Source organism: Gymnoscopelus braueri (assembly GCF_963280865.1).
Source record: "Gymnoscopelus braueri genome assembly, chromosome: 14".
NCBI lineage: Eukaryota > Metazoa > Chordata > Actinopteri > Myctophiformes > Myctophidae > Gymnoscopelus > Gymnoscopelus braueri.
The window spans coordinates 31,542,620-31,570,415 of NC_137619.1; the positions used below are offsets into that span (position 1 = coordinate 31,542,620).

Here is a 27,796-nt window from a genome sequence, read left to right on the forward strand (position 1 = left end):
CAGGACTCTCAGTCGAGGAGGGCACTCGACTGTATGTGTTCATCTCTCATTGCTAAGCTATGTAGAAGCACGACAATGCTGCGTTAAGTGATCAAAGGAGCGGCCCAGAGATTCAGACCCATGGCCCGTCAGTCAGGAGGACAAGACAAAGCCAGAGCAGACAGAACTGCTTACATAAACACTCCTGCTCTCTCTCTCTCTCCCTCTGACTGCCCGTCTCTCTGTGTGGGGTGGGGCTTTATAATATTGTCAGATGGCTTTGGGGAGGGGGTGCTCATTTGTAGACACCTCTCACACTGTACTAACACTTCAACTCATCCACATGGACACTCACGCACACACACACACGCACAAATGCTCCAGAGCTACTGATATAAGCTCTGTGTGGATGAAGGGTAGCTCCTAGCCTATACAGTATATTGGCCTGTGGAGGAATGTTCTGTGTTCTCAGCATTTTTCCTCATCCACAAGATGAATAGAGCTATTTTACAGATAGTGGAGAAACAAAACAACACTCTGTGGTTGGATACATCGTGGCAGGGGCTGCACTCGTGGATGATCAAAGACTTTTTTTTGCTCCTTTTTTTTTGTCAAGTTAGCAATACATCCAAAATCTTTTATGTGACCCAAGTGGAAAAACAAAGGGGGTGCAGTCTTCTAGAAATTCAGTTCAATAGTACCTCCTGCTGACTAGTCAAGAAGTAGAGTAACTCTTGTCCTGTCCTTGAATCATTGTGTCCTGCATGGGGCTGTTTATTTGGCCACCTCTTAACCACATTAACCCAGGCATCCCTATTTGGACAAATGTCCAAAAACATTCAACAGCCCCCCTGCATGATTAAGTATATAGGGCGTAAGTGGTTAATACAGCCACCTAGTCCTTTCCAGGTAATCCATTGACCTCTGCATATCAGTGTTGTTGTTCTTCCTTCTTCTATATTACCACTAATTACATTAAAGCAATAGCAATGCAAAAAGCTACGCAGTGAAATGGCAATGAACTTTGATACACTAAGAAAATTCTCAGGACAATACAAAGCAGGGGAAAGCAGTCACCTCTATGACAGACTATTTATTTGCTTTGGGTCTAAATAAACCAAATGATCAGCCTTTCAATAAGTATTTCAGTGCTTCTTTGAAATTTGCATTGCTATTTCATGGTACCAAAACAGTAAATAATGTACTGGTTGACTGTATGAGTGGTACCTACCTAGTGGATTAAAATCAAGATAGATGACACCATCTGGTGGCCATTCGTTGTAACACCTTTAATTTAGACTCACTTCACTGACAGTCATCATGACAGAGGAGGCAGAGTGAACATGTAAAAAGTTGAAAAAACACATTATGCTTAGCAAAAACTAAATACAATTTTTAATAAAACATTGGCCCTCCACTCAGGAACTGGAACAGATTGATTGGAGAGCTCTCCTCTCAAGAACTGGAACAAATTGATTGAAGAGCTCTTCACTCAGGAACAAGAACAGATTGATTGGAGAGCCTTCAACCCAGGAACCGGAACAGATTCCATTTAATAAGCCAAACCGTACTGGTCAGGTAGATTCTTCAGTTGGTGCAATTTTCAGAAACCTGGAAAATAATGATATAATATTGTATAAAATAGTAGCCACCCCTTTGGTCCTGTCATGCTGTAACAATAGATACAGCACATGATGCTGTATAAACATTAGTATAATTCATGACAAGCCAAGCTTGGTTTATTAGAGGCTAATCGCATGTTCAAGAAAACCCTGAAGCAATACAGTACTGCTTCTAAACAAAGAAAATGAAATGGCGTAAGACCAAGACATAAACTACTAGAGCCATTGGTGGCCAGAATACCAGGTGTTGACTGAGGCCCAACAATCTAAAAATGACACTATGGTCATTAAGTGTGGGTCATGACCGAAAGAATAAGGCTGCAGATACAAGCGGACAAAATGAGTTTTCTCAGACGGGTGGCTGGCATCTCCCTTAGAGATAGGGTGAGAAGTTCAGTCACCCGGGAGTGACTCGGAGTAGACAGCTTAGGTGGTTCGGGCATCTAGTATGGATGCCTCCCGAGAGTCTCCCTAGGGAGGTCCTCGCTGCATGTCCCACTGGGAGGAGACCCTGTGGCAGACCAAGGACCAGATGAGGGGATTACATCTCCACACTGGCCTGGGAACGCCTCGGGATCCCCCAGGAGGAAGTGGCTAATGTTGTTGCTCAGGAGAGGGAAGTCTGGAGCTCTCTGCTGAAACTGTTGCCCCGGCAACCCGGCTCCGGATAAGCGGTTGAAGGTGGATGGATGGATACCCAATCCCCACTGCTACAACGATTCTAAGGAGAAACACTTGACACTAAAACGATGCTCCTTCTTACCTTGAGCGAATCTGAGGCTTTGCGGAGTTCTTTGATGACGGACGACAGGGCCTCTGGGTTGATACCCTGCTCACACAGTCGCACACAGATGGACAGAGACTCCATATCCAAGCCTGTGTTCAGCAGCCTTGAGATCTCCAACAACACTGTTGGAAGACAAGGGGTGAAAAGTTGGCACCAACACTCCACCAAATATACAGAGGACGAGCAGCACTGTACACAGTAAAGTCCTCAGTGTTAATGCATCCATTTGTAAATCAAGAGTGTACATTGGGTACTGGGTGTTACCACAGTAGTATCCATATTCTGGGGGTAACATTAGCCAAAAAATAGCAGATCTACAAGTTCACAACGCGTCTGAGCTTGCAGTTCGGCTATTCGGATATTTTGGGCAAAGACATTTGGTGTGTAGACAGAAAAAAGGGGTCCAAGACTTGGACTCCAAGTACAGAGACAACTCAGGCCCAGTTTACCAAGTCTAGAGGGTTACATAACATTAAGGGGTTAATTTGGATTTTACTGTCTGGCTACATCACATCACAAATGGAAATGTAGAATATTTGTGATGACATTAATAGCAAAAGTTAGTTATGAATTAGCCTAGTTATGATGAATGAACTGGGAGGCGTGTGGTTATAATTGAATCAGTGACCCGGTTGAAATAAATCAGTTAAATGAGTGAATGGTTTAGACCAGGGGTCTTCAACAGGGGGTCCTCAGAGTTACTACAGGGGGGCCACCACGTCTTTGTGTCAGTGTGATAGGAACTTTTTTTACATTAACCACATGAACCCTAAAATCCCTATTCTGAGGAGAACTTCAGCAGAAAATAGCAGATCTACAAGCTCACAACGCCTCGCGCTGCGAACTTGTAGATCTGCTATTTTGTTTTAGGTTTGGTGTGCTGTAGAGGGAAAAACAGAGCAGACTGACAGTCAAGTTTACCAAGTATTGAGATTGTGGTTAAATGTCTGAGAAATACACATTAACATGAATCCAACATACACTGATGATAGTGCTGTCAAACAAGTCTATGAAGCTATTTATGAAATCTATGAAATAGTGTAGATAATGTTACATAATATGTAGTAGGGGTCCCTGCTTCATCTCTCTCTCTCTCAGCTATAAGGGGTCATTGGTCTGAAAAACGTTGAAGACCCCTGCCCTGGTTTAGACCACATCAAACATTATATATGTGTGGTTGTGTTTACATTCACAAATCATATTTACCGTCCATTGTCTCCCGGACTGCGTTCATGTTTGGGTTTGCTGCACTCGCCATGGTTACGATGCTTTGATTCAGCTAAACGTTCCAGACAAGACTGATGGGTTAATTTAAGGTCCTCCTTAGCTCACTAACCGGCCAATGAATGACTTCACGCCTTCACCAAGATCACTATCATTGACTTACAGACATTGTATGATGCGTCAGTCTCTTGCACTAATCAACACCGGTTATAATAATATGAAATAGAGACACATTGAGCTGAGTTTCACAGAGAGACAGCTAGCTTGCTTCCAAATACAGTACAGGCACTTCTTCTTCTTTCAGGTTTAATGGCGGTTGGCAAACCAACAATTAGGTGTATTACCGCCACCAACTGGACTGGAGTGTGGAACCAGAGATTATACAGCAAACCAATCAAATAAAACAAAACTCCTATATTCTATTAACTAAGTGTGTTACTCTTATGAACTTAATAATATTACGATATATTTTGCCTGCTGCTTTTCCTAAGAGACCTGACAGTGTTAAATCGTGATGTTTTACCTTTTCCAACAACTGATATAACTGATTCCTCTCAATGTACTTCCTACAATGGAAGTACATGTTCAACTGTTTCTTTTTCATCACATTCTGTACAAAGTGACGCGTTGTAGCTTGTAAATCTGCTATTTAAAAAAATATTTTTATATATTTTAAAACTTTAAAACAGGATATTCTGCACAATGACTACTTTTACTTTTGGTACTTTAAGTATATTTTGATATCGCAAAGCGACGCGTTGTGAGTTTGTAGATCTGCTATTTTCAAATGATTTGTATACATTTTAAAACTTTAAAACTGGACATTCTGGATAATGAGTACTTTTACTTTTGGTACTTTAAGTATATTTTTTTATGCCAATACTTTTATACTTTTACTGTAAAAAAAAGTTAATTTCGATTGCCGGACTTTTACTTGTAACAGAGTATTTCTGCATTTCAGTATTGATACTTTTACTTAACTAACACATGCCTGATAAGCATAGCTAAATTCTAATCTATAATATAATATTGAGTCACTCTGCTATTATTCTGAAGTCCAGTGGACAATAAGGAAAGGAAGTGAGGAAAAAGTGCTCCTATTGGTTCCCATTGACTTCCGGTCGGATGTCTATTGGCTCAGAGCCGCTGTGGGGGAATTGAAATAAACGTTTGAAACCGACTAGTAGCTGTTGTTGTCGACGTCGTGTTTAACTGTTTATTTCACACTGCAGATTCCCTTTCTACAGAAAAGTAAGTACGAGGCACATTAACTAAGTTAAACTCTTAACATCATGGAAACTAAAGTTACTAGTAACTAAAGTTTTCAGATATTTGTAGTGCAGTAAAAGTACAATATTTGCCTCTGAGGTGTAGTGGAGTAGAAGTAAAAGTATTGGAAATACTCCAGTAAAGTAAAAGTACCTCAAACTTGTACTTAACGAATGGTTTGATGAATGGTGTGGAGAGTTACTTAGTTAGCAAGGAGGATCTATCCATCAGTAGCCTCGAGGGGTTGTGTGTTCTGTGTTAGGAAGCAGTGGTGGAAAAAGTACTCCCATTTTTTACTTAAGTAAAAGTATCAATACTGCAATGTAGAATAAGTAGTCTGTTGCAAGTAAAAGTCCAGAATTCAAAATGTACTTTAAGTACCAAAAGTAAAAGTACTCTGTCTGCAGAATGTCAAATGGCAAGTTTTCAAATGTATACAAATCTTTTGAAAATAGCAGATCTACAAGCTCACAATGTGAGCTTGCAGATCTGCTATTTTCAAAAGGCCAAAATGTTTAAGTGGGTACTGGTATGTTTTGTAATAATCCAAATCTATAAAGTAACTAGTGACTAAATTGTAGTAGAGTAACAGTACAATATTTGCCTCTGAGAGTAGAAGTAAAAGTACTGAAAGTAAAAATACCTCACAATTGTACTTAAGTACAGTACTTGAGTAAATGTGCTTAGTTACTTTACACCACTGGTTAGTTGGGCAAGTTTTTTGTAGTGCTGTTCCTGACCGTGAGAACAGGATTGAGGTAGAGTGAGAGCAAATAGAAAGAGATTAAAGATTAGACTTTTGTTGTTTGTAATGTTCTCATTTATCTAAACCATTAATTTATCTCGTATTCTTGTTATGTTGGGTGTGAAGTCCTGTATCCGTTTGTATGTTCATCTGGAGAAAAACAAGAAAAAAGAAGCATATAGGCCTATAGTATAGGCATATATGCTTCTTTTATAGGCCCTATACTGTACATTTCCCTGTCTAAGAACCCCTCTCTCTATGCTGAATAAAAAACTTAAAAATCAAAAGAAAACAGATTACACCACACTTTTACCATTGTCTTCTTGTTCCAGGTGTAACAGCCTGTGGTTATTTTTCTTTCCGAGCTGAGATGGGGGACCGTGTTGAGATACAGATCACACCTGAAACTCCAGGGAGGCCTTCTTGTCGGAACCCTTTCGAGAGTCCAAATGACTACCACCATCTCCGTGAATCCCTGGTCCCGAGTCCTTCCGTATTCAAATCCAAGCCTATATCCAAAGCTGTAAGTGTGACAGTCACCATACATACCACACATACCACACATTTACAACACATGGGGGGGGGGGGGGCTGGCTGTGTCCAAAACAGACACACAAACCTATCCTGTCTCTATCTCACTCCTTTTATCACTGCTGTCGTTTCAGTCTCCAACTAAGTTTAATTGGTCTATCGATGAGATGTCCAGCCTGCTGCCGGTACACATAGATCAGGAGGAGATCCAGAGGCAGAACCTGTACCTCAGCCAGACAAGGTAGGTCAAAGGTCGTGGTGTCTTGCAACAATAGACAGTAAGCATAATGGGAAGCGCAATACATGTTTCTTCCGATGTCTGAACATTTATTTCCCGGAAAGGGAGCTGATAACTACATTTTGAAACTTCTGATGGGCCTTTTTTCGGACACTCCTGCACCCCCAGATGTCCTGAATGTCAAAACTTGAGTTCGGACAGTCAGTTCGGACAGTCAGAGGGATTTATTGACCTTGAGTAGTCCTGTGGTTTAACCACTTAAACCCTATTTACTTAGTTGGCTGGAGTCACCCATGGCTCTATACTTGGTCTGCCCCTTGTTCCAGTAAGAAAGTAATAGCCAGCACTCCGAAGTCCTTCTGGTACTTTTAATTCATAGATGCACGGACAGCATACACGGACGCGTTTCGGCATCAAGCCTTCCTCAGCGTGTATGGCAATGTAATCATTTGTGACAATTATATAGGGGGCACCTGGGTGCAACACAGAAATCAGTCCGTCTAAAAATGGCTCGGTATTAGGCCTCATCAAAAATACCTACATAACACATACATCCCGATACATACACAAATCCAAAATACCAGTCGAAAGTAATACAAAAAACTGTTCATGTAGGTAGATACACTCCCTTGACTTACTCTCATAAACAGGAATGCAGAGTTTGTAGATCTGCTGTTTCATCGAATGTTCACCCCTAGAATAGGGATGTTAGGATTCATGTGGTTAACCAGTTGATGTACAATGCATGTTCAATGGAGACCACATGGGTTCAAATAAAAGGTCATGGTATGATTCCTTGCCTAGCTCTTCTTTTACTTTTACTTTTTCATTGTGTCTACCATGTGTGAAATTAAGCTTAAAAGGATACTACTGGTGGTTCCCGGTGCATCTTTTGATGTTCTTTTTCTTAATATTATTTTTCTTAATGAGTTGAGAGACGGAGCATTTTAATGATGTGGCAGTGGCTCAGGTGGTAGAGCGACCGCTTGCTAAATGGAAGGTTCCCAGTTCGATCCCCGGCTCCCCCTGAGTTAGTGTTGAACTGTCCTTATTAAGCAAGGCACTGAACCCCTAACTGCTCCCGATCAGTAAGTAAGTTGGTGCATTGCATGGTTTCCACCGCCGTCGTTGTGAATGGGTGAATGTAATGCACATTGTAAAGGTGCTATATACAGTAAATGCACCATGTATCATTTTATGCTAGATATGCTAGAACCGTCTTCTTTTCCTCCTAAACATGCAGGATGGATCATGATATTGAGGAGAAGCGGCAGAATGCTATTGAACAGGTATGCTGATAAAGATGGAGAAATACATTCGATTCATTTCACTTGACTAAATCCATGAGTGTAACTGTCATTTATCTGCTCTCAAAGTTTTTTACTAAAGGAGGCATAGTCCCATCCCCATGGGCTGCCCCAGCCATGCGCAAAACCACTCCGATTCAAGCGTGTAAGTAGCCCCATTGCATTCTTAAATACATATCCTATTATCCTCTGGGTTCATATTATTGTGCTATTTATTGCTGACGTTTCATATTTGTGACATTGTCACACCTTTTGCTTGCCTTTGTTTTATGTGTGGTGTTGTACATGTTGACATTCTTCACCTTCCCATGTCTTTCTCCTTTTAGGTCCCATGTCTCCACTCATTACTGCAGAGCCTGAAAAACTGACTGGTAGGTACAGTATATTCTTTGTGAGAAGACATGACTGTTTATATACGGTAATGGAGTTGGAGTTGGATTCTCTGCTTTTTGCTCAACTGGGAAATGACCTGCTTCTTTCCGTTTGTCCAGTTTCCTGTCAGACGACACTTTCTTTACCTGTGGAATTTGATTTGGAAAAAATACTAGGTATGCCTCCACTAAAAATTAATAAGTCCACACACTGGTTAAATGCAGCACTTGTTTATTGCTTTCTCAACGTTTCAATCAAACAATCTTTTTAAGGAATGCCTCCACTAAATGCAATAGAATAAAGTACATGGACTATGTGTTGTTTACAGTGTGCTTCTATTAAATCACTAACATGTGCCTGTATATCCATCTTTCCTACCTTTTAAGGAGAGTTCCACCGCTGTGATGAGCCATGTGAGGCTGTTCAGGAAAGCCTCAGCTCCTCCTCTCTCAGACGGAAACTCTTCCTGGATGGACAGGCCGACCTCAGCAGTGGTTCCGACACCTCCAGCCCACCAAGCCCTGAAAGAGGCCTTTCTGGGTTACAGAGGCCTCCGCTGGACCATGAAGGAGAAGAGCTCAGATTTGAGGGAGAAGCTCTCTCATCCTTCCTCTCTTCCCCTATGTGTTGTGGTATAGGGGCACAGACACCCTCCACGGTTAGTGGCATTCCCCAGGTCATATTTTGTAGAAGCAAATCTAAAAGAGGGATTGGTGTAAGAAATTCACAATGAATGGCGGATGTTGTTTCAACTGAATTGACTGTACAGCGTAAAGTTGTTTTAAGTCAGAAAATCAAATGACGAGGTGCATCTGTAAAGTGTCATTTGTTGGCTGATTAACAAAAAGTAATTTGCAAGCAAAGTGAATTCAACCAAAGAAGTCACAAAAAGTTGCACAATTTTGTCCTTGTTTTATGATTTGTTTTGTCAGACACTTAAAAGCTAGCTTGAACATAATTTCAGACATCATTGATATCAGCGTTTATATGTAAAATATATTTGCATTCTCTCTACTGCAGGGCCAGTTCTCCTCCAGTCCCATTGAAAAGCGCCGTTTCCGTGACCACAGCCTGGGAAGCATCACCAGTCCGGTATTTCCTGATAGGTCATCTCCTGCTGGTTGCGGTTCCCCTACTCTGTCTCCTATTGGTCCACAATCATCATGTACACCAATAGGTTCAGGTTGGCTATTTGTCTTGTGATTCATATTGTATCAATAGCTGTTATGCCCCAAAATAATTCATTTGAAATTCTTTCCTTTTGCCAAATACATTCGGACTTAGTAAAAATGTCAGAAACTAAACCATCCCTCACTAACTCTCTCTCACCCCTCCCTTCGTTTCTCCATTTAATAGGGGAGAGGAAGCAGCTGAGCTTTATGACTCCAGATAATGTTGGCTCCCCTCTAGATATGGACGTCAACTCCTGCACCAAGAGCTTATATGTAGAAGGTTGTTCACCCATTCGGAGCTGTTCCCCACACCCACTCCATTCCAACAGCCACTCGATGCACAACAGCAGACACAGGGCCAGGACGCGATGCTGGGTCTCGCCTCACATAATCTCCCCCATCCTCAATCCCGGGCTCCACAACAATCAGGAGAAAGAGGAACATCTGCCATCGGATTCTCTCCTCTCCATGGAATTAGACCCATCTTCTCCCTCAAGGCGTGACGGTCTCCCGCATACCATGATGCCACCTCTGGGCTTGGAGAGGTTCAGCAAGATAGTCAACCCTGGCCCTCTTGAAGCTGTTAAGATGGAGGAATTTAAGCAGGTGGAGATGGAAGGTAGATTGGAGGATATCATTGAAGAGGAGGAGAAAGCTGCAGGGGCCTCTGTGTTCCTGACCAGCTCTCGTATGGTCAACATGTCTTCAGCAGAGAGCTCTCTGGGTGAGGTTAGCAGCATCCGCTACGACTCCAGCATGCAGGCGAGTACAAGGGTTGAGGGACCTGTTGATCTATTTTAGCCTTTTAACGTATTTAACGTATTTGCTGGACAGTGACTGGCTGGATCTCTGTTTGTTCATGAAGCAGAATACTACTGGTTTGAACTAATTGGCATGTATGCGTCTCTAGGTGGACAGTGGGTACAACACCACTTCAGCAGGCACTGCCAGTCTCATGGATGGGTTCAGCCTGGAATTTCAAAGCAAGGAGTCTTTCACTTCAAACCTGGGAGATGAGGCCTTCCCATTCCCCAAGACCACTAAAGTTAAGGTAAGTTACTGCAAGCAATTAGAAAAGTAGAACATGTACATTCACTCTGGTAATCAGGTAGGCAGGCAAAACATAAGATCAGCATCCAAAAATAAGTCTGCACTCTAGCTCCCACTATGTTTATTGCAAGATCAATGTGTATATGGTTTATTGCAAGAGCATCAAAATGTTGATGCTCTTGCAATTAACATAGCGTTTGCAAGTCTATCAGTGTGCAGATTATTATGTATGTTACCACAACCATACAAGTAAAGTAAGACTACATTATAGATGCTGACATAGGCCATGCAAAGGAAAAGTTAAATACAATACACACACACACACACGTTTACACACGTCTCCATGTACATTATTATTTTGTAACTTTTTATAGAATATTAAAGCAAAACTTGTTTCTGTTTTAACAGGTGTTTTACCCTCCTTACTGATTGCTGCATCTACAGGGGAAATCCCTCCTCACTGGAGCCTAAGATAATCATTGTTGTTTACACTGTCTATGAGGTGTTCTTAGTGGACAAAAGCGGTTCACTCTAACTCACCTCTGGCAAAATCAAAGTGAGCTCACCATGTTGTTCATGGTTTATAGTGTTGACCCCCTTTTCTCCCCTATTTAGTCGTTAGGCCAATTAATTCCTCATGCTGATGTTATACCCCACTGGCACATCTGCCACTGAGGAGCCCCCACCTGGAGGACGTACAGCCTTCATTCTACTCTTCTCTCGCTCAACAGTCCCAGCTGACACGCACTCCCTCAGCCCATAGGATTACGTGCAGTGAGAAATATCACTCTCCCCGCACGGCTTCCCTCCAAACACAGGCTAAGGGCACGGTCACACCACACTTTTATTTTACCTCTGGGGTGGAATCTGTCAATGCTTTGTCAATGCAAATGCGTGGATTCATGGTCAAAACATCGCAAGACCATGAATCCACGCATTTGCATTGACAAAGCATTGGCAGATTCCGCCCCAGAGGTAGAATAAGTGTGGTGTGACCGTGCCCTAAATGTGTTCGTATAGATGCTCAGCCAAGCTGAATTATGATTTTGACCCTTTTGGGTTTTGTGATTCTGAGCACTTCGCTTTTTATTTTTTAAGCAAGGTTTAATTGAAATGAATCAATGGATTGAACAACGAACTCCCTCCCTCTCCCCACAGAGCCCCCCATTGATTTTGGCCACTAGTTTTTGAGGTGTTATCCTCACAGCTATTGGCATTGGCATAACGACTAATTTGTGAGAAAAGGGGAAAAATATTTGGCCAAGTGTTCATATGTCAATAATACTATAAGCCAATAATGTTCTTGAACAAAAGATTATTTTAAGAATTCACAGCTGGTATAATAGAGTGAACGAACGACTCAAGTGGAAAAAGTTGAATGTTGTTATTGCACTGAACTTGCACAATGGAGACCTTTTTAATACCGACATTTAACTTTTTTTCCATTTGGCATAGACAAAACTTGACTTTCAATTGAGGGCAAAATGTGTACGTGTATAATGTTTATTGTTAAGTAGAGTAACATAGCATTTATGGTTATCTGCTTGACATCTGCTAACCTGTGGTCTGTGTATAACTTCCTTGACATTTTTCAAGTTAGAAAATCTATTACTGTGTAACCATACTGAATATGGCTACTGGTTGTTTGAAATGAGTGAATTCTGAATGAGCCATACTGTTTTTTTCTTTTTTTTACCTTTTTTGATAAATATTTATTGAGATGTGCAGCACTGTTGTCACATTATGGCCTTAAGGTGGCTTGTTTCTTACTTGAGTGCAACATTTTTAATACAAGTATCCATACAAAACTCAATACTTGGTTTCCAGTTTTTCTTTGGATTTAGTTCCCCATTTCCCGTTGCAGAACTCTCTGCCTCTTATTTGAACACCCCTTTACACATTCACTGCCAGAGGTTTTTTAAAACGGTACAGCCAGTGCCAGCGTTTTTAACGATTAAAAACGCTGGAACACTCATTACACACAGTGTGTGTAAAGGCCTTTGCAGACAGGGTGCGATCTTTCGCACGGAAAAAATGGACTAACATTTTTTAAATGAACACATGGTTCTCAATGACCTCATGCACACCGGCTCCGAATTTACCATGCGGCGATGCGTTTTTTTTCCAATCGAACCCAGTTCGATTTGTGCGTCTTTTCGCATGCGGTAAAAACTGACTAATCGCACCCTGTCTGCAAAGGCCTTAAGTCTCGTAGAATCGAGAAAAAAAGAAAAAAAGAATAAATCCGATTGCGGTAATCCATTCCATAATTGCAGCCAGTTGAAAATAGCATGTTTCGCCAAAAATACATACTAAGTACACAGGAGCCGAGATACAGGATTTTAAAGTAATGAGTGGAGCAGTAAATCTTCGGATCACGTTATCTTGGAGACATATCCGTCTTTGGCAGTGAATGTGTTATGTATGCAATTTAAAAGATTTACATATAACTGTATATACATGGCCATGTGCAGTACTTTAGTCAGTAATAAGACAGCACAAGGCAAGAGAGCAGCAGTTATGGCTAAAACAATTTAATGGTTGAGTTGTCCAACATCTTGTATGAAACAAAGTCATAAAATGGGACACAAGTGTACAAGTCCCTGCACAATAGCTCATTTGTTTGAAGATGTTGGTCCGACTCCTCTATGAACCAAGTAGAAAAGAAAATCTGAAAATATCAGGTAGCTCCCATTTGCAAAGACGAGTGACCTTTCGAGTACTACGGCTTCTGTTGAATAAAGACTCGCCATGTAACATGTAAATAAGCTTTGTAACATGTGTGCTATGTCACATGGTGCATGTATACTGTATAAGCTGGTGACTCTGTATTCAACAGAAGTCTGAGGAAGAGCCTTGGTGCTTGAAACGTCATTAGCCCATAATGCATCTTTCTAATAGGTGAGCTTTTTGATCCAGCACCATACCTACAAGGTCTAGGATGTGTCTTTTCCTCTTCTATGAAACAACTTGAAGTGCAAATGGGCATGGCACTGATTGTTTGGCCACGTGGCAGTATAACGTCACAATTGTAAAATGTGTTTAAAAAAAAAATCAGAGATGCCTGATATGAACCAGTTCACAAAAACCTCCATATAAAATATACTGTAGAACATTGGGGGGGGGGGGGGGTACTACTTTCTGTGTCAGCGGTCCAGTTTGGGTTTCTTGGCCTGTGGTTCAATCTCTGGTGCTGGGACGCTAACACCAGGAATCTACAACAAAATGAGAAGAAAAGAAGGGTGAGCTCCAGTTGGTTTTACGGTTTCCATGGTCATCTTCCTAAGGGAAATTATAAACTGGATAGCCTGATATTTTGACAAATCAAGTAAGACTTCCAGTAAGGTTTTTGTTGGCCCTAAACTAAAAGTATATGGCCCTGAGTTTCAGTCGAAAACTACCATGCATCACATCAGTCAGCAAGATTTGGCACCAACAGAAATATATTTAGAAATGTAGCACAAGATTTAAGAATCTGTCACAGTAAGCCCTATTTTATAACCTAATTTTTCTTTTCAAAAAGAAAGATGTACAATCTACAATGTATCACACTATTAAAAAAGGAAATACTTTATATCAGGGAGAAGCAAAACATACATTTAATTGTTATGGTTGTGTGTACTGTTAGTTAAAAAAAAAAAATACAAATCATTATCTTGAAGGAGGAGGCCCAGAACCAATCTCTAAATAAATGTTGAACTTTGTGTAGTGGGTCGGGCCGGCCCTGCCAGTATGTCCTTACCACGGGTTCAATCAGGGACATGCGGATCTTCTGGTGCTGAATATTGGAGTCATCTAGACTGATCGTCACCTTCACCTTGTCAAAAATGTGAAAAATGTGCTTCTCTACTGTCAGAGTAGGGACCTACAAGGAGACAAATACAGATGGACCGTGAGCAGATCAGTACCCACTACCAGCACTTCTTCCATTCCTATCCTAGACTATGAGCAACACATCTCAATAGAGAAAGGTTTTAGTTATTGAAAGACACAAGCTGATGACTACCAGTACAAATTGACAATTGAATGTGACATTGTTATTTAGTTGAGGGGCGTATACTGTACCTCTTCATCAAAACTAAGTTTTGGGCCAGTCTTGTTCTTGCCATCAAAGAAGACGGTTCCTTCCAGGCCAAACTTTGGGATGAGGACAATGATGGCGTTCTTCCTCACAAACAGGATGAAGCCCTCCTCGTTCAGGATGCCTCGGCTCTTAAAGAACAACTAGGAAACCAGAGCATGCGTTATGGTGAGTCGTCTCACGCCTGGAGTGATTGCTGAAGGCAGACCAATTATTGACAACCAACTGCCCTTTTTGCATTTATAAATTAATGAAATAATGAAAATGTGTGCTAGAATCTCTGTGCATAAACCTATGCCTTGTGGTGTGTGACTGCAAGTGTATATTTTATCTTGTTATCTATCCAGTATCCGTTTTTAAATCCATCACTGTGAAGTTATCTCAGCTGTTCTTAAGAACATGTATTTGTGCTATTGTTTTAGAATTATGGTCAGGGAACGGTGGCAAATCAGATGGGAATGAAAGGGGTGCCGGTGCCCCCACCAGACTTTCATGCACATTCTCACTTGTGTATGGAAGGCCACGGATGCCCTCTGTGCATACTGAGCCATCTTGTGTCTGTAGTTGAGGTTGTTGCAGAGGGCAGACTGCTTGTGTTTGTCCATCAGGTCTGGGTAGGTGCTGTCTGCCGCTATAGCCACCGCCAGTAGACGATGGACTATAATATCAGAGTATCTACAAAGGAAACGTGATGGGAGAGGGAGGAAGTGGGTGGATGGAGTGGAGAGGAGAAAGAGGGAAAAGCAGTAGGGGAAGGATGGGGAACGGAGGGAGGAGGGGAGGAGAAATTTGAATATGAGGCGGTAGGGGAAGGAGAGAATTACCATGATTAAACACATCCTCCCTATTTTGGGGGAAATCATGAGTTCATTATTTTATTTCTTCAAATAGCAAAAATAGGCAGCTATTTTTGCTATTTGCCGTACAACGAAATATATAAGTGGTAAAAAAAGTTATAAAGTAATATACTGTAGCTGTGTGTGTGTGTAGAGGGGGGGGGAAACTGTGTACCGACCCCAAACCAAAATGCTACCTTCTGATGGGTGAGGTGAAGTGTGTGTATATGGGAGAGGCCAGGCCGTAGTGGTTGAAGTCGCTGTCCATGCCGGAGCAGAAGTACACAGCTTGCATCATGCAACGGGTGGCCAGGATGCGCAGCAGCGTGTTGAAATAAACGAAACCGTCCACTGTGGCCACATTCAGAGAGTCAGCCAGTGCCTTCGCCGAGTCTGTATGGATCTGCAGGCCCTGTGAGGAACATAAGTGTCAACCCGATAAGAACCACCAGAGTCAACTACAGTATGAGCAGTGTTTTTCAGCTGCCGGCATGTTTAAAACTAGGCCGTGATGATGCCCGTTGGGAACGCGTGTTGCTCCGCTTGTGCAATACCCGTTGTACCCATTGCCAGAGTACTTAGTGCAGTACCCATTATTATAGTACTTGGAGGCCAGCCTATGACGTCAGTACTATGACATCATATTATTGGTGACATCAGGGATGTCCATACATAGGCATAAACCGGACACAGACAGACAGACTGATAAAAGTTCTCCATATATGGACAATTAAATGTGACACAGACATTTTTTTGGTCCAACTGAATTCCCAATCTGGACAACACAACCTTGCGTCCTTGGCGATACGGCAAGTTTGAAGTTGATGATGGGTCGGATCATGCTCGAGACAGACACACACACATAGCGATTCCATGCATTTATAGATAGTAGATGAACAACCTATATTCATGACCCATTTGTAGTTTTGAACCTTTACAGGAAAATAAACTACAGAATCTGCCTAGAGTTTCATCCCCTGTAACTCCTGTGTGATCAGGATGGGGCCTACAAAGTGAGTGATTATCTGGTTGCCTTGCAACATCGAGAGAGAAAGGTGTTGCCAGCTGCTCTGCTTTGTGACAAGGCCTGTCACAATTATTGTCTCCGCTAGACAACACACTCCATATTTGGGCGTGGCTGCATTGGGAACTCCTTATATGGTTATGGCTGAGTCATGTTGACAAGAGCGTTTCGATGTGCCGCCCGTCCGCCCGAAAATTTTAAATAGGATTTGTTATATCTGTCTATATCTGATTAGTTTACAAAGCCTAAAAGGCACACAGAAATGTACTTTTTCTGTTCCAATGTTCAATGTCAAAAGCACAATTAAATTGCTTATCGCAATTATTAATTTTAATTTCATGATTATGTGCAATCAGTTGTGGCGGCGTAACGCAAATTGTATTTACTTTGTTGCGTGCCGTGTCATGCACTGCAAAACGTACATATTTGGAGCAACATGTAAGTCAGTGTTACGTCACACCCAAGATAAAAGGCAGGCATAGGCCTATTTGACCAGCATCACGTTGAACAGAGTTTAAGTCTTTCTTGTAATATTACAAGTTCTGGACTACGATGGAGTCTGCGATGGGCTACGATGGAGCTGCTTCCCGGCAACACTTCCACTGTCACTCCTGTGAGAAAGCAGTTAACCCCAAGCTCCCGGAATACGTCTGTCCCTCGTGTGAATCGAGTTTCATAGAGGATGTCACAGGGCTTCGCTCTCATCCAAGTAACTATGTGTGGGGACATGGAGAGTTAAACAATGTCTTAACACAGATGTTTGAGACGTTTGAGCATCCCGGCCCTCCTCCAGCAGAGAAGGAAAATATCTCCTCTCTCCCGATGGTCAACATCTCTCAGGAACAAGCAGACAGCGACATGGAGTGTCCGCTGTGTAAGGAGGACTTTGCGGTGGGCGAGGCAGTCAGACAGCTGCCTTGCAATCACTTCTTCCACTCAGAGTGCATAGTGCCCTGGCTGGAAATGCATGACACCTGTCCTGTGTGTAGGAACACTTTAAACAGAGAGGACGACAGCTCAGAGAAGACAACAGCTCAACCCTCAGAGTGCTCCCAATCCTGAACAATATGAGACCCAGCTAGGTTCCATTTTGAGGCCCTGAGAGTGTACAAATGGACCTGTGTGATTCTGGGGCACCCTCGGGGCCCCTGCGGGGGGTTCTAGGGAGTCCCCAGCTAAATTGTTGATAGTTAAGAACCAAATAGACCTTTACATATCTGTAACTCTGATGAGAGTCCATGGCCTGATCATGCATACCAAACTGGGGGTCCTTGAAATGAAAAGGTTTGAGAACCACGTCATTCCCAAACCTAATGTTGAGAAACAGTGTGAAATATCCTTTCAGTTAAAACAAGACAGGGTCTAATAACGGAATGGCTTCTCAGATTCTCTGAATATTGATGTCAGTCTCGCCCAAATATGGAATTGAGGACATACAGTACATATAGCTGGTTACAGACTGTCGATAGATAGCCTGTGGGGGGGACATTGCATCTTTCTGATATGAATTCACAAAAAACAAGACAGGGTATAATAACGGCATGGCTTCATGTGGCTTTTTTCACCCATTCGTATTTTTCTCACAAGTTAGTTGTTATGCCAATTCCCTGTGTGTATAGTCCCGGTCACTGCTAATGAGGTCAACAGACACTTTGCCACCTAATAGGCACTGACCAATCTGTGAGAGTCCCTAGTGCAGCTACAGAGATTGCCTTCACCTTTGCTACCCCCCAATTATGTTGGTTGGAGCAACCAGCCAAGCTTGAGGCACTGTGGAACATTCAAACCCGTTTCCACAGTTGTGGGCAGGTAATTTATCCCTGCCTAAGCTCAACACCAAAACATCTTCCTTTAAAGTACAGGACTGTGAAGAAGAGAGCACATGACTTTGTGCCAAATGCTCTCTTAACACAGACCCAACGATCTGTGCACACCTTGGATGCAGCGGCCTTGGTGAGGATGTCGTAATTAGACAGAGGCGGTGCAGGATGCTTCCTGAGCAGGGCACACTCAGAGAATTCATCGTAGATTTTCTGGGCCACAGAGATATTGGCCAACAACATGAATTCCTCCACCATGGAGTTGGTCTCCCTGCCAACCAAGAGAAGAGGGTTTTTTTTTTTTACATCATTGGTGTGAGATAAAAAGAAATAAAAGAAATGAGACTTTATATTTTAACAACTTTATCCACTCTCAACCTAGAGTCCCTACTTTATAGGCGAAAATAATTATTAAAAAAAAAATTCTTTCAAATGTTTAAAAATGTTTTTAAAAAAATTTGAAAATAGTACAAGATCAGCTATTTTCGCTATTCGTTGTACGATAAAGTATACTTGGCAAATGTGTGAGTACTGTACTGTACTGTATGTGAGATAACAAGAACATGTAGCTGATGCATGACTGTCCACCTACATGAGCTCTTTGGTCTGCAGGTCAATGGGGTCGTGAGTTTCACTGTCCATGTGGAAACGGACCTCTACAGATGACAGGGTCAATGCACTGAAACAAAACAAAAACACAACACATTATCTTTAGAACGATAACCATGTGGAGTTGTCTCCAAAGAAGGACCAATGGATTTCTGTTCTACAGACCCTGCTTCTCATCAAAATATTGAATGTACTGTATAGGTTAAAGCACCAGTCTAAAGAATTGGATTCCCTCCTAGAGTTTGTGAGCAGTTGAGGCCAACATTTTATTAAGATCTATGCAACTTATTTTATAGTGATCTACGTATATGAACAAAACAAATAGTCTGATTCCTCGTTCTAGACCAGAATGTGCTTTTGATACATTGTTTCTTGTTGCACTAGTTTGACTTCCTTTCACACAAAACGGGAACCGTGTGCTATGTAGGCCGTGGCACATATTTTGATCTGACATTATCAGAGATTATCATCAATAGATTATAATTTGAATATGTTGTAGACATTTTTATGCACTAGGTTGTCAGATTTCTATCTGAGGAAAACCAGACAATGTGCACGTTTGAGCGCAGATGTACATGTAAGATGTATTTACAGATCTGAATACTACTGTAAATGCATTTACTACTCACTTCTCCCAGGAGGAATTATCGAACGTCTATGCAACTTTGAGATCAAAATGTATATAAAAATAAGCCTTAAACTATTAGAAGCATATGGGATTACTAAATCAACATGGCAGTGAAGGTTTCATCTTGCACCAATAAAAAAAATCATTATTATTGGTCGTATATTCCCTAAAACTTCTCCAGAGTTCACTTGAAATCACTAGAGACCACCTTGTACATGGGGAACCAGGGTGTAGTCGTTTGGTCCACACCGGAGTCCGATTGATGCTTTCACACCACCCCATATGAACCAAATTAGGGGAGAAAACACTTCAGGGAGAGATTCAACCAGACTAAACATGGTTAGACCCACTGGTAAGTCTCTAAAGGCTTTGCTCAACTAGAGGACAATCCCCCCATTGTTAAAACTGGGTGGAAACAATTAGTTTAAACCAGCGGTTCTCAAACTATGGGTCACTACCCAAAGTGGGGTCGTGGGAAGGTGCCATTGGGGTCGCGCATTGGCAACCAAAAAACATTTTTTATCAAGAAACTGTAAAAAAATTAAAATTAAAAAAAGAGGTCGTCGCGACCAACGTGAAGAGGACAGCCAGTCAACCGGTTGCCAAAACATTTCCCTCATAATGGTACAGTATAAAAATGTTTGAGAACCCCTGGTTTAAGCAAACCTGCAATGCAGGACCAATCAATCCAAAGTCTTTAAGGTGGTGATATGACTGGTTTCCAAAGCAGTGGGTGTAGATTTGTTGTGTTCAAGCCTTGCTTTGAACAAATGGTATCAGAAGGTAGAGATCTCAGATCGTCTGGCATCATGAAAAGATGCCTGAAAGCAAACTTTCAATGAACCAGCATTAGAGTTACTACCTTGTTGTGCTGACTATGACCTAAGTCTTACCCATTGTCTATCCTCTTCTTCTTGAGGATCTTGGCCAGCTTGTTGAGGCCTCTGAGGCTTTTAGTGATGTCATCATTCATGGTTCCATCATCTATCCTCATCTGGGCTTCGGCGTAGGTCAGAGATGCCTGGACCACATCAGAAGCGAAGACGAGGATGGGAAAATATTCTTTATTAATATTCCGTTGAAAAGCCAAGAATATCTCAACATTTCAATCCGTCACTACATCTTTGGTTTAGAAACTTAATGAAAGCTGGTTGGTAGTAGCACCTGCAGCAGTACATTTGACTCATGTATAATATCTTTGCAATTATAGGTCAGACTAGACAAATGGTGTGTGTGTGTGTGTGTGTGTGTGTGTGTGTGTGTGTGTGTGTGTGTGTGTGTGTGTGTGTGTGTGTGTGTGTGTGTGTGTGTGTGTGTGTGTGTGTGTGTGTGTGTGTGTGTGTGTGTGTGTGTGTGTGTGTGTGTGTGTGTGTGTGTGTGTGTGCGCGCGCGCGAGCGAGCCATCTACCTTGGAGTTGATGACACTCTTTGTAAACCTGGTCTTCAGAATCTCAGCACTATGGTTCATCTCCCAGATACATGAGAAGGACAGTCTGGGGAGAAGAGAGAGCACCCTTTTCATTCAAGGAACATTTAACATTGAGGGGTCTATACGAAGACTAAATTATATGAGATTGTATCTTTGTGTGTGTGTGTGTGTGTGTGTGTGTGTGTGTGTGTGTGTGTGTGTGTGTGTGTGTGTGTGTGTGTGTGTGTGTGTGTGTGTGTGTGTGTGTGTGTGTGTGTGTGTGTGTGTGTGTGTGTGTGTGTGTGTGTGTGTGTGTGTGTGTGCGCGCGTGCGTGTGTGTAGTCCTCACCTCTCCACATTGGAGCGTAGAGAACACAGATTGGAGCTGAGTAACTCAGGAACCATGTCTATTCTCTGGTGGACACAACACACACAATCGTCACAAAATAAAAACAATTTAACAACAATACTATAAATGATAAATATTAAACTTAAATAATAACCCTTGATGACATCCTACACTTAAAACCCACTGAGTAATGAAGCCTCACCCTGCCACAGAGGTAAACAGTGGTCCCTCGATTGGCAGCCTCTTTGTCCATCGCGTTGCCTGGTCTGATGAAGTGACTGACGTCAGCAATGTGGACCCCAACCTACAGCGAGCAAGGGTGGACACGCTGTCAGACAACTCACATGAAATGCAAAGGCATTATTTATGTATGCCAGATGAGCATGTATTACCACCGTACAATGTGGCTTCTCTTCTATGAGCTGTGTGTGTGTGTGTGTGTGTGTGTGTGTGTGTGTGTGTGTGTGTGTGTGTGTGTGTGTGTGTGTGTGTGTGTGTGTGTGTGTGTGTGCACACCTCCAGGTTTCCGTTGGCCAGCTCCCTACAGTGTAGGGCGTCATCTATGTCTGTACATCCAGGAGGGTCCACACTGCACACCGTCAGCTGCCTCAGGTCAGCTCTCACAGCCATGTCCTGCCATTCACACACACACACACACACACACACACACAGTGAGCACTACACAAGTGAGCATCTGCACCATCATCAGTATAGGAACCATCCAGTTACCTCTGGTGTGATGTTCCAAGGCATTGTGGGGAGGAAGCTGAGCACGGTCTGGGAGAAGGCCTGGTGTGGGACATCATGCTCCAGCAACAGCACCTCTGTCTCCGTCTCCTTGTCCCCAGCGTTGCCCAGACTACGTACAAAATGACCCTGAGAGCGGGGACGAGAAACGGTTCACAAGTCGGCTTGCAGCATATCAGACCCTCTCCATGGATACATTTACGTCGCTGTGTGTGTGTGTGTGCATTAGATGTTCACTAGTTCCTGTCCTTGTTATGTAGCGGGCATCAATTTATATTCACATTTGGGTATCTGGAGTTTTTAGGCCAGCCGTCGATGGATACCATGATCCTCTGGCCTGCCAGCGCGGCAGCCTGACGCGTCTCGATTCGGATCCTGGGGATACGGCGGTCTGCTGCGGTGAAAAGGTGCCGTGTTGACTAAAAATGAAGAGAAGCAACGTAAGAAGGTGACATACCAGGCTTGGTTACATTTTCCATTAACTATTGCAGGAGCAAAAGGCTAGTGAGCAAATAATAATCTACGCAGTAAAATCCTCAGTGTTCCATTTCTAATTCAAATGGGCCCTTCTGGGTTCATTTGGTTACATTTGTACACTCTCTGAGTTAAATTAACACCAAGGAAGGACAATAAGGCAGTGCAGTACATTCCAGAATGTGAATTTGAGGAGCCTAGTCACCTCTTTGATATGGGAGACGCTGAGCATGCCACAGAACGGTCTCCAGTTCCTCTTAATGATTCCAACCACTTTGCCAGTGGGCTTCCTGGCTACTTCAGGCACTATGCACTTCAGCTGCACCAAAACAAACGCAGGAACAGAAAAGAACATGAATTCAATGGGCTGGAAAAAGAAGAGACATCTGCCTTTCAAGACAGTAAGAATCAAAAGGTCTGACTCCCCTCCTGTCAGTCGAAGAAGCCCGATTCATACTTTGTCGCACAACAGCATCGAGTGCCGAAAACAGCAGACGTACAAGCTCACAACTCGTAATGGACGCAACGTGTCGAGAAGTTGTACGTTTGCTACGTATGCTTGTGCAACGGTGCATAGATTAAGCCATTACTCACCGGCTTCTCCTCCTCCTCCTCCCCAGCGGTGTCATCGTCCTTGGCGCTGCCCTCGTCCTGCAGCACCACAGCGGAGGGCGCTACCCACTGGTCTCTCGGCAACAACTGCACAGCAACCACATCCTGGTACACCGCTCTGTTTAGGTTCTGAAGGCCCTGCAGGAGAACCTGGTTGAGAGGAGTAAAATAATATTATAATAATAAAGAAAAGAAAATTCCATTATTTTGATCTTTTCCTCCCCAATTCAGTAATTCTGTCATTTTCTAATTCCCCTTGTACTGTAAGTCCTTTGTTGCTGCTGACCCCTAATGGCTGGTTTGTTAGGGAGGGTATTGAGCCTTTGTCTCCTCTGATATACGCACGTGACACCGCCAGTTGGCTTCTTTTCACCTGACAGTGAGGAGTTTCACCGGGAGGGCCGTGCATGGCTGTAGTCCCGGGTTTCCAGAAGGTAGCATACCCGTTTCATGTTCCGCTTTTTTTTCCCCACAGCTTTGTTTGTCGTTTGTTTAGCTTGGCAGAAGATTTGAATCAGAAACATATACAGTATTAAAAGGTGTCATATGTTTCCGGTTCAAATCTTCTACTGAATCCATCAAACAAAGCTATGGCAAAATGAACAGTTGCATCGTATATGCTACCTTCTGGAAACCCGGAGCTACAGTTATGCACAGAGCCTTTTCTTCTCAGTTCAGCTCTCCACTGAACAGGCACCCTGACTAACCCAGGAGGTGTTAGTAGTACAGCAACAGAGATTGCCTCCCTGCCCGGTTTCACACCCGTGAACATGGCCAAATGTGTTTGTTGGAGAGCCCGGCTAAGCCAGATGCACCGTGGAGGATTCTAACCCGTAGCCTCCACGGTGGTGGGCAGGAACCTTACCCCTGGCGCCAAGTATCCTAATAATGATTCAAAATATTATACAGAGTATTATAATAAATCATACTTTTCAAGGAACGTGAAATATTGTAGGGCCATCGAGTGATCAGACAATGAGTGACAGGCGGAAATATACACCTACAGTGTTATTATTCTCATAAGGTGTTTCAATTCACTTCCATTTAGTCACCCTACAACCTACGTAACCCTAAATCTAACTCCATCACTATGTACTTATACTTCACCCATACTAAGAAGCAGTGGTGGGAAAAGTACTCAAATGTTTTACTTAAGTAAAAGTATCAATACTGCAATTTAGAAGTACTCTGTTACAAGTGAAAGTCCAGAATTCAAAATTTACTTGAGTAAAAGTACAGAAGCATTGGTATCAAAATGTACTTAAAGTACCAAAAGTAAAAGTACTTAAATATTTGAAAATAGCAGATCTACAAGCTCACAACGCGTCGCGCTGCGACGCGTTGTGAGCTTGTAGATCGGCTATTTTCAAATAGCTTAGGTATAAAATAGGGCTGAAGTGGTTAATGTATGTTTCATAATATCATAATTTATATCTGAAAAGTAACTAAAGTTTTCAAATAATTGTAGTGGAGTAAAAGTACAATATTTGCCTCTGAGATGTAGTGGAGTAGAAGTAAAAGTATTGGAAATTGGAAATACTCAAGTGAAGTACAGATACCTCAAAATTGTACTTAAGTACAGTACTTAAGTAAATGTACTTAGTTACTTTACACCACTGCTAAGAAGTCAACCGACCTCACATTGACAACCTTTCCATGTTTACACACACACACACACACACACACACACACACACACACACACACACACACACACACACACACACACACACACACACACACACACACACACACACACACACACACACACACACACACACACACACACACACACACACACACACACACACACACACACACACACCTCAGTGCTGTCATCCCCCTCTCCTTGGATGAAGACACTGGCCTCCAGGTAGTTATCTCTGCTGGCCCTGAATGTGCCCTGGAGGTAGATGCCACTCTTGATGCCAGCTTGGATCCTGGAGAGAGGCAGATGCTCTGGGAACAACACTCTGCTGCTACTGATCTCATTCTAAAACACATGGAAGAGGGGAGATGATGGGTGGTTGGATAAAAGGGAGAAAAGCAAAATGGGGGAGTGAATGAGAATAAAAGGAGGTTGGGTGGAGATTTAGGAAGTGAAATGGTTGATAATAAAGTGAGCACGGAGCTTATAGATAGATACTGTCCTGTGCCTAGAAAGCTGAGTTGAAACCACTTTCAACCAGCCATCCCTATTTTCATCATAGGCGAACATTTTTTAATACAATTCTAAAACTAAATAGCGAAAATGGTAGCTATACAGGCTCACAATGCGTTGCAACGTGTTGTGAGCCTGTAGGTTGCTGTTTTAGAAGTAGGGCTTAAAGTGGTTAGTACAATGAACAGCAAAGCAGCATGTGAGCAATTAACCTTTTCGTCGTTGGTTAACGCCAGGCGATCCACCAGCTCAGGGTTGGCTATCAGACTCTTGATATACTCCTCACCTGGGAGAGCAAACGTTAAAGATGACAAAGTACTTAGAGGAAGTAATTATTACAGTACAGTGTAATAATAAACTGATTAACAAATGTAAACAAAACAACCCAACAACTCCCCTCGACTTGCAGGACATTTTTCTTAAAATCAGTTTGTTTGCAAGCTGTTTTGGTGTACTTTCAGGCATTTCACACAATGCTAAACCTTCTACATTCTTTTACAATAAATGAACAGTGCTGCATGGAATTTCTACACACACTGCGTCTAAAACTGGGGGGACGACTTACACGTGTAGGCTAGAAGGCCCCCCTCCACTGCCTTCTCCTTGTTTCCTCGATCGTTGGTGATGAGGACCACCCTGAGCCCATCCTCCTCTTCCTCCTCGGCGGCCTTCAGGTGCTGGCTGTACCATTTGGCTGCCACACGGATGGCACGGTCGTTGCGGTCGTTGGCGCTCTCCCCCGGTTCACGCTCAATGAATGTATCTCTGGGGGAGAATGGGAACATTTTGAAGGTAAAAAAAAAAACCGAACAATTGCAGTGGAGCTAGAAAATAAAGTACTGGACAAGCATAACAATAACATTTTAATGAATACATTTTTATTTTGTTCAATCTGTATGGTAGAGTATGTTACAATACAACTTGTACAATTGGGGGGGTTGTATTTGGTCTCCCTGCTCTTCTATAGAGACATTTAGATCCTGTGTCTAGGTGAGACATGACCTTTGACACGATCCTGTTTCTGGTTTGGCACGAGATTCAATTTATCCCCTGATCAAGCATGCAGGCTCTATTAGCTCAATGGTAAAAAAATCAGCACTTGGCAGGGAGACCCGGGTTCAAATCCGGGGTAGAACAGGAAAGTTACATAGTGCAGCTTTACGTTAGATCTTTCTACTTGCAGAAATGGATCTGTGTCATAAAAGGTAAATGTGTCTACCTTTAGGGTTCATTTGAAAACTATGTTCATTTTCATTTGTCAAAGAAAACCTCCATTGATTTATTCTACCTGTGGTGCTCGTTGGTAAACGTATAGACATGTTTCTCTTTGTCATGGATGATGTCCTTTAGGCGTTTATAGACTGGCGGGCTGCGGTGGCGGACCTCCTGGAGCACAATCTGTAGGATGATGATGTTACGAATCAGGGGGTCCTCCAGCACGTCGATCTACAAGGGAAGGGACAGGGAGCAGATGGGTTAACGATACAGCAATGTTATCAAGGCTATGGTTCATTGCACTTACACACCAAAATCCTCAGCGTTACATTTAATCATGTGTTAATTTGTCTATATAAATTAACCCCTGAAACCCTATTTTATACTTTTTTTGTACGATGGTGTTACACAGTTCAAATAGCTTGTCTACATGCTCACGCCCACAACCCTGGATATTGTCTTTTTTTTATGTCTGAAAATGTTCTATAAAGCCAGGTTGAAAGTGGTTAACAATGAGAATGTTACTGCAACAATGTACAAATTATGATCATGGATGATGGACTTATTTATTTGGGTTCAGCATCCCTGTCACTGTCACACATCACTGTCACACACAGAGGTGTTTGAGTTCATTCAAAACATTCTCACGGTGGTTGAATTATACAGAATTTATAACTTAAAAAGGTAAAGGACAACATATATAAGTGTTGTGTTCTTAACCCGTGGGTTGGGACAGACCTTTTTAATACCTAAGATGAAAAGACCATTACTGGATCAAAAGTAATCAACAAACTATACTAACCAAACTGGTCAAACATTGGCCAAATTGTCAAATAATATAAGAAAGAGGCAACATTTTTGGAAATAGCTGATCCACAAGCTTGTAGATCTGCTATTTTCACAACATTTATTTGTGGAACCGCCCTCAACTCCAACAATTCCAAGTGCTTATCAGGGTGGGGGGTCCCCAGTTCAAATATGATAATTTTGGGGGGTCGCGGCCCCTACACTCTCAGAGTTTCATGAATGAATTACCTGATGTAACACTACGTTGGTGTCTGGAAGCAGATAGTGAGGGAAGGAGCACAGGTTGCTCTCTATGCACGGATCTCTCTGCAGCACCGTGTTCGTGGACTCCTGTTTGCATTCAGTGCAAAGCTCACTCCCACACCAGATATCATCCCTCAGATAGTGTTCTCTCACTATCTTCATCACCCCGCCCGACCGGGTCTTCTTCACGAACGTTCTAGATTTCAACATGACGCTGATTAAAGTATGAAAAGATTAAGTTTTATGATGTGTTTTTTCCCCCAAACATTAAGATGAGCAGCATCCACACAGAAGAAGGAACTCTCGGAAAAGCCCCATGTGTTAGATTTAGTGGGACAACCTACGGCTTTCCCAGAGTTTCACTGATGGAAAAAGTACTCACATTTTTTACTTAAGTAAATAATTGCGGTGGAGTAAAAAGTACAATATTTGCCTCTGAGATGTAGTGAAGTAGAAGTAAAAGTAAAAGTACTGAAATGTGAAAATA

General features: G+C 42.4%; 3 protein-coding genes across 5 annotated transcripts; 1 reads left to right on the forward strand and 2 right to left on the reverse strand.

The window, feature by feature from the left end:
* Window positions 1-1,247: 1,247 nt before the first annotated feature.
* mzt1 (mitotic spindle organizing protein 1) lies at window positions 1,248-3,901 on the reverse strand. Its single transcript, XM_080448755.1, has 3 exons — window positions 3,595-3,901; window positions 2,365-2,510; window positions 1,248-1,590 (listed from the first exon to the last, which is right to left on the reverse strand). The coding sequence occupies exons 1-3, from the start codon at window positions 3,644-3,646 to the stop codon at window positions 1,567-1,569; spliced, it is 222 nt and encodes a 73-aa protein (XP_080304881.1). The 5' UTR covers window positions 3,647-3,901; the 3' UTR covers window positions 1,248-1,566.
* An 886-nt stretch (window positions 3,902-4,787) lies between these two features.
* On the forward strand, window positions 4,788-11,141 carry bora (bora aurora kinase A activator). 3 transcript variants are annotated; one of them, XM_080449019.1, is made up of 12 exons: window positions 4,788-4,863; window positions 5,959-6,149; window positions 6,292-6,398; window positions 7,639-7,684; window positions 7,772-7,847; window positions 8,029-8,073; window positions 8,194-8,250; window positions 8,461-8,732; window positions 9,095-9,257; window positions 9,431-10,008; window positions 10,157-10,297; window positions 10,705-11,141. In XM_080449019.1, exons 2-12 carry the CDS (start codon window positions 5,997-5,999, stop codon window positions 10,723-10,725), a joined length of 1,659 nt encoding a protein of 552 aa, XP_080305145.1. In that variant the 5' UTR covers window positions 4,788-4,863; window positions 5,959-5,996; the 3' UTR covers window positions 10,726-11,141. The 3 variants fall into 3 exon arrangements, with proteins under 3 accessions (XP_080305145.1, XP_080305147.1, XP_080305146.1); XM_080449021.1 differs by having other exon boundaries at window positions 9,095-9,251; XM_080449020.1 differs by having other exon boundaries at window positions 5,992-6,149.
* Window positions 11,142-12,800: 1,659 nt separating this feature from the next.
* On the reverse strand, window positions 12,801-27,600 carry dis3 (DIS3 exosome endoribonuclease and 3'-5' exoribonuclease). The gene is made up of 21 exons (XM_080449388.1): window positions 27,295-27,600; window positions 26,333-26,490; window positions 25,610-25,809; window positions 25,257-25,330; window positions 24,709-24,876; window positions 22,867-23,034; window positions 22,478-22,591; window positions 22,080-22,217; window positions 21,781-21,927; window positions 21,568-21,684; window positions 21,254-21,355; window positions 21,052-21,116; window positions 20,703-20,787; window positions 20,188-20,315; window positions 18,650-18,736; window positions 18,172-18,328; window positions 15,411-15,625; window positions 14,884-15,052; window positions 14,362-14,520; window positions 14,039-14,161; window positions 12,801-13,511 (listed from the first exon to the last, which is right to left on the reverse strand). The coding sequence occupies exons 1-21, from the start codon at window positions 27,517-27,519 to the stop codon at window positions 13,443-13,445; spliced, it is 2,868 nt and encodes a 955-aa protein (XP_080305514.1). The 5' UTR covers window positions 27,520-27,600; the 3' UTR covers window positions 12,801-13,442.
* Window positions 27,601-27,796: the final 196 nt, after the last annotated feature.